The sequence below is a fragment of the Hyperolius riggenbachi genome, chromosome 5 (genome assembly GCF_040937935.1).
Source record: "Hyperolius riggenbachi isolate aHypRig1 chromosome 5, aHypRig1.pri, whole genome shotgun sequence".
NCBI classification, from domain to species: Eukaryota; Metazoa; Chordata; class Amphibia; order Anura; family Hyperoliidae; genus Hyperolius; species Hyperolius riggenbachi.
In genome coordinates, this window is record NC_090650.1 from 20,488,033 (window position 1) to 20,500,408 (window position 12,376).

The window sequence follows — 12,376 nt, forward strand, 5'->3', positions numbered from 1 at the left end:
ATACCTGGGCAACGCCGGGCAATCAGCTAGTTCTTTATAAAGACATTCCCTGAAAATGATTTTTACAATGATGCTGGCCAGCCTCCATGCTCACTGTACACTATTTGGCAGGATGGAGCAACTACCATTCACTAAGTGCTTTTAAAAATAAATAAAACCCTGAGAACCCCCCTATAAGAAGATGGGCTAGTCCAAAACCTGTCGGTGATGTCAGATTTCTACTACCTACTGTAAGTGACAGCAACACAGGAGAAAAGTAATTTATTGCTCATTTTACTCTGGGAGAAATGTACTTCTTATTTGTTTGCATTTTAAATTCGCAACAGTTCCTCTTTAAACTATTAAAACTTCCCAGCACTCTGAAAAAGTACAAAAAAAGTACCAGTAGGTACTGTCAAAATAATTTTGAGTATGTTCTTGCTTGCCGGTGGCTTAAAAAGCATTTTATTGAATAAGGTGTAAAAGAGAAAATAGGAATTGAATATGGGCCCTTATCTAAAATGCCCTTTAAAGAGACACTGAAGCGAAAAAAAAATGATGATATTATGATTTGTATGTGTAGCACAGCTAAGAAAAAAAACATTAAGATCAGATACATCAGTGTAATTGTTTCCAGTACAGGAAGAGTTGAGAAACTCCAGTTGTTATCTCTATGCAAAAAAGCTATTAAGCTCTCCTACTAAGTTAGTCGTGGAGAGGGCTGTTATCTGACTTTTATTATCTCAACTGTAATTGAACTGTTTACTTTTCCTCTGCTAGAGGAGAGTTCATTACTTCACAGACTGCTCTGAAAGACTCATTTTGAATGCTGAGTGTTGTGTAATGTGCACATATTAGAGAGTGATGCAATGTTAGAAATAACACTATATACCTGAAAATAAAAATATGAGAATATTTTCTTTGCTGCTAATCTTCTAGTAATTATTCATAGTACACAACCAATTCATTATATCATATATTTTTTTTCGCTTCAGTGTCTCTTTAAATCATCAGCAACCCAAGAAAATGCTTAAAATAGTTTTGACAGTACTTTTTCACCTACTGTTTAGTACTTTTCTAATTGCAAAGTGCTGAAAATTTTTTTTAAAGAGAAAAGGAAAATTGTCTCCTAGGAAAAAAGTTAATTGAATGAGGGCCACGGAATTCCTTGTGCACTTACCATAACTTTTCTCCTATAAGATAATATAAAAAAAATAACTTTTCAGTACTTAACATTAGACAAAGTTGATAAAAAGTAATGTTAGACTTGTTTTGAGTATATATATATGTGTGTGTGTATATATATATATATATATATATATATAATGTGTGTATACATATACATATATTTTTATTATTATTATTATTTTTTTTTGGGGGGGGGGGGAACTTAAAGGGAACCTAAACTGAGAAGGATATGGATTTTTCCTATTAAAATATTACCAGTTGCCTGACTCTCCTGCTGATCCTGTGTCTCTAATACTATTAGCCACAGCCCCTGAACAAGCATGCAGATCAGGTGCTCTGACTGAAGTCAGACTGGATTAGCTGCATGCTTGTTTCTGGTGTGTGATTTAGCCACTACTGCAGCCAAAGAGATCAGCAGGACTGCCAGGCAACTGGTATTGTTTAAAAGGAAACAACCATATCCCTCTCAGTTGATGTTCCATTTAAAGTGGGAAAAGAACTGAGAAACCTGTAGTAAAAGAGAATACTTTTAAAGCCTTAAAGGTATTTTCTTTTACTACAGGTTTCTCAGTTGTGTTTTTCCCGCTTTAAGTTATTCCTTTAAAAACTTCAGAATTCTTTTGGCAGCACATTTTCACCTTTGTTTTTGGTAACTTTTTAACTGCAGAATGCTGAAATAGTTAGAAGAAATAGTGAATTGAATAAGGGTGTGTGTGCCTTATAACCTCTCTGCATTACATGTGCACAGGGAACAGGAAGGGATAGAATCGGCCACAGAACAGGAACAGCTGCCACAAATACTGGAGGAGCTCCGAGATCTCCTTGTTGCACCCGGAACGCCAATCGCCAAATTTGAGATCAAAGTCAAAGGTAAGGAGAATCATACTTTGTAAGTTTTTCTTAAAGGCTTAACTTAACCCAGAATTAAAGAACACAGATTCTAATGTAAACAGTGTATAGTAGCTAACTAGTGGCCCAAACGTCTGTTTTGAAGGCTAAACATTACTGGCAAACTGCAGTGCAGTTCTTATCCTCACCTCTTCGGATTCAGCTGTTGGGTGGGTCCATCGGGAGTAACCATGTGACATCCAAAGAAAGAAGAACCATAGATACAACTCCCCAGTATGCATAGCAGAAACTACTGTATGTGTCCAGTGTGAGGAGGTGGAGTCTGTAGTTCACAGGAAGTAGTCGGCGAGTTATTGCAAAACCTCAGCCTGCCCTGCTAACAGGAAACTAAAAAACACTGTATGACTATGTGCACAGCTACCGACAGGAAGAGTTTACATTTTGAAACTGAAAATTTCCTCTAGTTTACTCTCATACTGGCCAATTTGAGAGTCTGCCTGGATCATTTTTTGATTGTGTTGGGCAGTACAGCAAACCCGAAATGAAAAAAAATTGAGACAAACAATTGTATCTTAAAACGTTGTAATCTTGAATGGGACTTCTTATTAAATGGGACAATCTTATTTTGATTGTAAAGGTTAAAAATCTGTGTTTTTCCATCACAGGGGACTGATGGATTTTAAAAAAAGAAGTTTCTTCTGCTCCCTCACCAACAATTATTGAACTATGGCAACTTTTATCTGTATTCTGCACTCACAAGCGTTTTTCTCTACTACACAGGAGTTGTATGACCTCTAATTCGTTTTACTGAGAGTTACCCTACAGTGTTACTGCAGAGAAACTATCATTTTAGATTGCTAATGCTTACGCTGAGGAAAGAAAAGGGACCCAGGCTGGTTCTAAGGAGAACTGGGGAATCGACTACATGCACATGATTACCTCATCATGTTAGATGATGATGATAATAATGATTATTGTTATTATTATCTTTTTCTTTCTCTCCGTTTCTCTCTTGCCAACGGCAACTAAAGTGTCAGAGGTGCAAGAAGGGAATGGGGAGCAGTTTGTTAGTGATTACCTCTATTCAAAGCATCTATAGAAGTGATTATTATGAGCACAGGACCAATAGAGAGCTAATACTGAAGTGGAGAGAGGGCTCTTCGGGGCCCCTCTGGCCCAAGGGCCCCGATGCGGTCGCAACCTCTGCAAACCCTATTGCTATGCCCCTGTTCTCTTTCTTTCCTTCTTTCTTTCTCTCTCTCTCTCTCTCTCTCTCTCTCTCTCTCTCTTTCTCTCTCTCTCTCTCTCTCTCCTTCTCTCTCCTTCTCTCTTTCTCTTTCTCTCTCTCTCTCTCTCCTTCTCTATCTCCTTCTCTCTCTCTCTCTCTCTCTCTCTCTCTGTCTCTGTCTCTCTCTCCTTTTCTCTCTCTCTCTCTCCTTCTCTCTCTTTCCTTCTCTCTCTCTCTCTCTCCTTCTCTCTCTCCTTCTCTTTCTCTCTCACTCTCTCTCTCTCCTTCTCTCTCTCCTCTCTCTCTCCCTCCTTCTCTCTCTCTCCTCTCTTTCTCTCTCTCTCTCTCTCTCTCTCTCTCTCTCCTTCTCTTTCTCTCTCACTCTCTCTCTCTCCTTCTCTCTCTCCTCTCTCTCTCCCTCCTTCTCTCTCCTCTCTCTCTCTCTCTCTCCCTCTCTCTCCTTCTCTCTCTCTCTCTCTCTCCTCTCTCTCTCTCTCCTTCTCTCTCTCTCTCTCTCTCTCTCTCTCTCCCCTCTCTCTCTCTCTCTCTCTCTCTCTCTCCTCTCTCTCTCCCTCCTTCTCTCTCTCTCTCTCTCTCTCCTTCTCTCTCTCTCTCTCTCTTTCCTCTCTCCCCTCTCTCTCTCTCTCTCTCTCATCTTTTGCTCTGCTACACTTTATAATTACCCTTGTACCGTTTCTCAGGCTATCCCCGCCCCCGCGTGTACTGGTTTAAGGATGGCCAGCCTATCCATGCTTCTGACAGGCTGCTGATGACCAACAAGAAGAGAGTACGTTCACTAGAGATCCTCAATGTGACCAGAGAGGATGCTGGGGAATACTCCACCTACATCAGTAACTCTTCTGGCTCCGCATACTCCTCCGCCAGACTAACAGTGAAAGGTACGTGTCAAGCAAGCTCTGGTTCTTCCACGGTTCCCCAATCCAGTCCTCAGGTTAAAGCCTTCAATTTTCAACACAGAATCACAGGGAAAATAATGTCAGATGCATTTACAGTAGTATGTTTAAAGGACAACTGACCTGAGGGGGATATGGAGGCTTCCATATTATTTTCCTTTTGAAAGCAGACATCCGGGGGATGGGGATGACAAAGTAGCACACGCTGGGGACAGCGGAGGCAGCATTCAGCTTCGTGGAGGTATTATGTCAGTGCAGTGCGGGCATAGCGGACATCCATAGGGGGTACAAAGCAGCACACACTGGGGACAGTGGAGGCAGCGTTCTGCTTCATGCAGGTAGTACATCCATGCAGGATATAGCAAGACACGGGGACAAAGCAGCACATGCTGGGGACAGGGCACAGATGGGGTGACAAAGGAGATCATGCTGCGGCCAGAGGACACAGATGAAGACACGGGGACACAGGAGAGTACAAAAGGTACAAGGGGACATAATTGGGGTGGGGGGGGGGGGGGGTCCATAAGATGCTCCTGCACCATGGATGCACCAGGATTAGTATGTTTTCTCCCCTTTTTGTCTTCTACATCTACGTGCATCTTATGGCCAGGAGAGTCCTATGGTCTGAAAAATACAGCACTTCTCGCTTCAGGATCCTCTTACAGGCCATCCTGATCAGCTCCTCATAGAACTTCTAAGAAATTGTATTTCTAGGAAAGATCTGCAGATATGTATAATTTAGCAACTTAAGGGGAAATTCTAACCTGGTGCTGCTGTGTGTTGTATGCACCTATAAATTTAAAGGGATACTGTAGGGGGGTCGGGGGAAAATGAGTTGAACTTACCCGGGGCTTCTAATAGTCCCCTGCAGACATCCTGTGCCTGCGCAGCCACTCACTAATGCTCCGGCTCCGCCTCCGGTTCACTTCTGGAATTTCAGACTTTCAGGCCTCATTCACATCATACGCGCTTCCGTGCGGATATGGAAGCGCGTATGATGTGCTGAAATGCAGAAACGGCAGGAGGGCATAGACTGCCCTTCTACCATTCACATCTACTGCACTGCGCAGCAGTACGATGCGATGGGAAGCGCTTGCGTATTGCTGCCTGCATTTTGGCCGCAGGCGCAGAGCTGATCCCATCACTGTCAATGGATGAGATCAGCAACGCAGCGGGCAGCGGCGCAGATGGCGTGCGATCGGATGCGCTGTGTTCGGATCGCATGGCCATCTGCGCTACTCAGATGTGAACGAGGCCTACTGAAAACCACTGCGCCTGCATTGCCGTGTCCTCGCTCCCGCTGATGTCACCAGGAGTGTACTGTGCAGGCCCAGTATGGTCTGTGACTGTGCAGTACGCTCCTGGTGACATCAGCGGGAGCGAGGACACGGCAACGCAGGCGCAGTGGTTTTCAGACTTTAAAGTCTGAAATTCCAGAAGTGAACAAGAGGCGGGGCCAGAGCATCGGTGAGTGGCTGCGTGGGCACAGGATGTCTGCGGGGGACCATTAGAAGCCCCGGGTCAGTTCAATTCATTTTCCCCCGACCCCTACAGTATTCCTTTAAATCAAACTATAGTAGTGCTCTCCCAACTTTTTGAGATAAGAAAGAGGAACACTTTATGACACGCCCCTGCCACACTTCAAACCATGCCCCCACCACACCCCTCGCCATACATAGCACAAGGAATTCAGCAACAAAAGATGTAGTTTAGTCATTCAAACCAAACTGGTCCTTTCTGTCATCCGTAGTTTTTCTTCATTTTAACTTTTGCATATAGGAAATATATCAATTTAAAAGATGGAAATAAAGTTTAGAGTATATTAAAGGGGTTATCTGGTATTAATAAAAAATATAAAACTGACACTTACCTGGGGCTTCTATCAGCCCCCTGCAGCTGCAATGTCCCACGTCCTCCTTCTCCGATGCTCCTTTCCCCACCGCCGCCGGTAACCTGCTAATTATTTGTCTAACTAGACGGATAGAACTGCGGCTGCGCGGCCTTAGCCACGTACGTGTTGCTCCCGTGTGCATCATCGGGAGCTTACTGCGCAGGGGCAGTACAAAGTTTTCTTGTATTGCGCCTGCACAGTAAGCTGTCGCGCATGCCATAGTTCTATTCATCTGGTTAGATGAATAATTAGCAGGTTACCGGCGGCGGGGAACAGAGAATCGTAGGAGGACAGCGCAGGACATTCCAGCAGCAGGGGGCCAATAGAAGCCCCAGGTAAGTGTCAGTTTTATCTTTTTTAGCAATACCAGAGAACCCCTTTAACCACATGTTTCAGTAGAAAAATACATATATTTCCACAGATCTGTACATCAGTCCTGAAAGAGGGACAAATGAGGCAGAAAGAGGGACAGAGGGATTTGGTTCCTAAAGAGGGGCTGTCCTTCCAAAAGAGGGACACTTGGGAGCTATGTTTTTCAGCACATCTCCAGAGTGCAAGGAATGTTTTTTTCAGGGCCCTTTTCCACTTGCAACGACTGAGCTACTGAATCGCAAAAGCGCAAATCGCTAGTGATTTTTAAAACGCTAGGACTTGCAAAATAACATAGGAATCGTGGTAGGTATTTTCCACTACCGCGATTTGATTTTTACCAAAGCACGATCGCGCCTCGGAGTGATTTTTACTGCGATTTTGCAATGTAATGCATTGGATATGCAAGATCGCAATTGCATTGAAAAAATAGTGACTTTCACAACCGCTAGCATTTAGCAATTGCGATTGCTAGTGGAAAATGGCCCTCAGTCTGATTATAGCTGATTCAGGTTAATTTTGCCAGGACTCACCTGCTGCTGTTCACGTACTTTCCAGTATTTTATAGCACGTGGGCTTAGAGGCGTATCTAGAGGGGTGCAGGCATGACTGGTGCCATGTGCGCCACAGTACCGTGGGTGCCATGCCTGCTCCTGTGCTGCATCCCCATGCCTGCCCTCATGCCTCCGAGTCACTCAGACCTCAGATCAGATTGATTTGGTTACCTGGGGAACATGGCTATTCAGCAATATCCTGAGCCAAAAAACACAGGCAACCATAACACATTTATGTGAGAAAGGGGGCTATTTTTATAGGGGAAGGGGGCTCTGACCTGGGTGGGGCGAGGGGCGCAATTTTAGCATTTGCCATTGGCTCTATATTACCCAAATACACCCTGCGTGGGCTGCTCTTTGCATAGCGAGAATTACTGAGCAGATCACCTTGATTATTGTTTCCTCTTAGCGTAGCAGCACGTTTGGCGAGAACAATGATCTGTATCTACCGTAGGATGATGTCTGTTCTGCAGAGAACAGCGAGTGACTTCATTATCTCTCTCCATTGTCAGCACTGCCTGTTCCCTGCATGTATTATTCAGTTATGTTACGAGGTGTGTTTGCTACTCCCATCCTGTATAAAGAACCACTAAAGGGGCATTCCGCAGCTAGGTCAGCCCACCCTTCCGCTCTGCTATAGGCAGGCAACCTGTCCCTTCTTCGATCGCTTCTATTTATAAGGCTGGACTTAATAAATTTGAGTGTTTTGGCTTCACATCTATTTTTATTTTAATGGCTCCTAATGCTTTTTGTTGCAGATCCTGGGGAACTGCAGAGGGAGAAATCAGCCGAGGACTCAGGAGGTCAGCCAACTTTTCTTGTCCTTTCCTTTAATGCATACAATGTCTAATATACACAGAGGAGGCTGTTTGGTGAGCTGAGCCAGTATCCCTTTCAGTGGGAGCTGTTTGCAACGCTAAGGCAGAGCCGGATGATGCATAAGGCAACTTAGGCAGTTGCCTAGGACCTGATGGGGGCCCAGCTGACACCTCTTCTGTCCCTTGTTCCCGAATTTACTTAATTAAAGAAGCCAAGTGGCCAGCAGGGGGAGCTAAATCTTGCCAAGGGCTCAATTTCATGTTAATCCTTCTCTGCACTAAGGCGTGGGATGCCCTGTATTTCATTACAGATTTACTACTGAGCTGATTACATCTGTAAAGGTCACGGTATAGCCTAAGGCCGGTTTCACACTAAGAATTGGCCGCACTGCACCACCAAAAACAGGCCTTCGGGGATAGACGCGTTAGTACGCGGTAATCCCCTTCAGCCAAACAGGAAGTGACGCTTGCTTGCGATCACTTCCTGTTTTTTGAAATCCGAAAGTGCACGGAAACGTATTGTAAAAATACACTTCCTCGCATGTGTGCCACAATGCCACTGCATATGGTTTTTTTTTAATCCCTGCCTTTCCATAGACTTACATGACTTCCGGTCCGCCGTAGATCGCCGCAGGAGGCGCGTGGTATAGTAGGTATGTGCTTGAGTTACATAGGGGACTTCCAGCGCACTGCAGACAATATGATTTAACCCATAGACTTACATTGCCTTGCAGTAGGAATGCGGTAAAATTCTCCACCACCTCAGTGTGAAATGGCCCTAAAAGGAGAAAAATAAGGTTGTTTCAAAAGTAGCTGATTTTTGCTTAAAGGGAACTGAAAGTGAGAGGAACACAGAAGCTGCCATCTTCGTTCTCTTATAAACAATGCCGGTTGCCTGACTTCTGTGCTAAGGTTTTGCTTCTAATACTTTCAATGGAACATCAAAGCTAAATAAAACAAAATCCACTTACCTGGGGCTTCCTCCAGCCCCTGGCTGCCATCCTGTGCCCTCGCCGCAGCTCAAGTGGCTCCTGGTGTCCTGCGCTGCAGAAGCCGACCTCGCCAATTTGGTTTCCTGGTCGGCTTCCTGTGCGCTCCACGGCGCGGGTCACGTGGTCCAGCTGATATCAGGTCTGTACTGCGCAGGTGCTGGAGTTCTGCGCCTGTGCAGTACAGACCTAATGACGTCAGCCGGACTACGTAACCCGCGCCGTGGAGCGCACAGGAAGCCGACCAGGAAACCAAACTGGCGAGGTCGGCTTCTGCAGCGCAGGACACCGCGAGCCACCGGAACTGCGGCGAGGGCACAGGACGGCTGCCAGGGGCTGGAGGAAGCCCCAGGTAAGTGGATTTAGTTTTTTCTTTCCAGCTTGGACCTTCCCTTTAAAGAGGCCCTAACCGTAAATAGCGACAAGTGGTCATTCCTACTTAATTACCATAAAGCGTTGGTAATAAGTATAACATGCATGGAATTATAAAATATTTTGAAAGTAAACCTGTAACAGAAAAAAGTGCCCCTGGGGGGTACTTACCTCGGGAGGATATCCTATCCAGGCTTCCCCCATCCTACTCCGTCCCACGGCGGTCTCGCTGGGCCCCTCCGAACAGCGGCCATGTAAATATTTACCTTCCTGGCTGCAGCGCAGGCTCAGTATCGGCTCTCGGCTCGGGATCAGGCGGAAATGGCCAATCCCAGTCGGATCCGCTCTACTGCGCAGGCGATTTGTATGGGGGAAGCCTCGATAGGATCCAGAGGCTTTCCCCTCCCTAGGGGCCCATTTTTTTTTATTACACAGTCTCTTTAAGGAAACACATATATAAACAAATATTTCAATAAAATGAATGGAAAAAAAAAAACTGTAACTATTTTTCTTCTGTTTCTCATCTATTATCTTCTACATTTTTTCTTCATGCCTAATCTTCTGTTTGCTTTCTTCATCAGCATCATCCCCTTGTATACTTCTGATTTTCTGTATAGTTTATCTTCTCCTGTCATTTTCAATTAAATACTCATCTCTTCCTTGTTAAATGTATGATTCTTCTATCTTCTGTCAGTCTTTGTCTTTCCTTTTCTTTTCTTTAATCTTGCGAGGAGCATACTGCCCAATCATGTCTGTCCTCACTGCATGTCACTGCTACACTGACCAGGAGCCCCCTTATCAGTACATTTAAATTTCCCACTGGGACTTCCAATTGGTACATTCATGTGCACTAATGGGAGTCGACATTCAAATATTGAATTCTAATAGACGAATAGGAACACTCGGGGGGTACAGGTGGTAAAACGCCATTATTGTTCCTATCCTGCAACAGGCTTGAACATTATAATAAAAATGCAGAGCCCTTGAAGCTGCAAAAAGCTGCAGAAAGAAAATCCAACTACTGTGTTTAACAATTATTAATCATTATTCTATGAGATGTGAAAAGGGTTTTGTTTTCTTAAAGTCTGGTTTTAATGATGACCGATCTGTCACTCACAGTAATGCAAACAAATGGGATAAAGAAATGGGAAATGCATTATGCCATGCTAGAAAAGATTCTGATGAAAGTGGAAATAGCAGAGAGGTCTCCAGACATTATGGCAGTCTGCTGTCAGATGGAAATAACTCAGCCCAAGTAATTATTCAAAATAATAAGACCACATTCATCGTGGACTTGACAACTGATAAATGGAATCAGATTTATGCTTCTCTCTCTCTCTCCTCCCTTCTCCCCCCCCCCCCCCCCCTTCTCTCTCTCTCTCTCTCTCTCTCTCTCTCTCTCTCTCTCTCTCTCTCCTCCCTTCTCCCCCCCCCCTTCTCTCTCTCTCTCTCTCTCCTCCCTTCTCCCCCCCCCCCTTCTCTCTCTCTCTCTCTCTCTGTCTCTCTCTTCCCCCTCTCTCTCTCTCCTCCCTCCCCCCCCCCCCTTCTCTCTCTCTCTCTTTCTCCCCCCCCCCTTTTCAAATCCAAAAAAGCTTTATTGGCAGGACCAAATACATTTAGCATTGCCAAAGCAAAACAAAACATTAACATAGGGGGGGCGAGGGTATTGTGGGAATAAGGGAAGGATATAGGTATACAGTCCATAGGAGTGTGGACGATGTAATGGATGGTGTGGGGAGGTTGAAATGTACAGTCCATAGGGTAGGGGGGTATAGATATACAGTCCATAGGGGAGGGGAGTATGGGGTTATACAGTCCATGTGGTATTATGTTCCTCTCAGTTGGTGGCAGGCTGTGACATATCGGGCTGCTATTTGCACGGTTGTTTCCTCCTCCCCCAGTAGGATGTAGAGTTTCCTCTACTCCTCTGTGGAGGTGAAATCCTGGATGTGGGCGGAGAGTATCTGGAAGTGGGCAGTCCTCAACGGTGTGTATTTGCTGTAGTGTAGCAGGAAGTGGGCCTCATCCTCCAGGACCCCTTGGTCACATTGCCTGCACAGTCTCTCCTCCCGGGGCTTCCATGTCTGTCTGTGCCGCCCTGTCTCTATCTCCAGGCTGTGGGCGCTCAGGCGGTACAGGCTCAAGGCCTGTCTGTCTATGTGGTGGTGTAGCCTCTCCAGATATGGAGCCATTGTGTACTCCCTCTGTAGTGATTGGTAGACAGCGAGTTTCTGGGAGTTCTTTATGTCACGTCTCCATTCCTCTAGGTATCAGTCCTTGCAGCTTTCTATCATTCCTTTTATTTGGGCTTTTGTCAGCCTGTGTTGGTGGTCTTGGCTGGGCTGGCTGTTGACGCTTTGTTTCAAAGCGCGTGGTATGGCCTCCCCACCCTGGCTCAGTGAGGCTTTATGGTGGTAAGTGCTGGGGCCGCTGCTCTGTATATGCGCCCATCAAACCAGTGTGTGATAAATACCATTTGTGGATCTTAGTTATAATGTTACATTGAATCTTTTTCCAAATTTAGAGAAACCCGTTCCTCCGATGTTCCTGGAGAGATTCACCAACAAGAAGGTGAAGAAGGGCTCCAGTATCACCCTGTCTGTGAAGGCTGAAGGTAATTCATGCCAGAAGAATATAGGTATATGTTACCCTATTTTCGGCATATAAGACCCACTTTTCTCCCCCAAAAATGGGGAGAAAAAGTCACTGCATCTTATATGCCAAATACAGGGAGTCCCCGACTTATGAACGCCAGACGACAAACTACCAACACACGGCAATGTCGGGGAAGACACAGGGGGAGTGGGGAACAGAAGCACACATACAGACGACGCATATGGGGGACAGAAGGACACATATGGGGGACAGAAGGACACATACAGAGGACGCATATGGGGGACAGAAGGACACATACAGAGGACGCATATGGGGGACAGAAGGACACATATGGGGGACAGAAGGACACATATGGGGGACAGAAGGACACATACAGAGGACGCATATGGGGGACAGAAGGATGCATATGGGGGACAGAAGGACACATATGGAGGACAGAAGGACACATATGGGGGACTTGCGATATTCACAATCTCACCCAATTACCAGCTGGGATAAACAAGTGTGCAAGCATATAAAAATAAGAAAAATAAAACAAGTCACTAAAAGAAATTGTGGTAAATCCTAACATAAAGATTAAACCTTTAAAGCAGACCTGAACTCAGAACT

At 45.2% G+C, this 12,376-nt stretch overlaps 1 protein-coding gene across 16 annotated transcripts in view; it reads left to right on the forward strand.

Moving 5' to 3' along the window:
* Positions 1-12,376, forward strand: part of OBSCN (obscurin, cytoskeletal calmodulin and titin-interacting RhoGEF) — a 511,999-nt gene that overhangs the window by 305,067 nt on the left and 194,556 nt on the right. For all 16 annotated transcript variants that reach the window (XM_068235137.1, XM_068235143.1, XM_068235140.1 and 13 more), the window contains 4 exons: positions 1,916-2,037; positions 3,946-4,143; positions 7,731-7,775; positions 11,676-11,765. In XM_068235137.1, the coding sequence (XP_068091238.1) occupies positions 1,916-2,037; positions 3,946-4,143; positions 7,731-7,775; positions 11,676-11,765 (455 nt within the window). The remainder of the gene's footprint in view (positions 1-1,915; positions 2,038-3,945; positions 4,144-7,730; positions 7,776-11,675; positions 11,766-12,376) is intronic.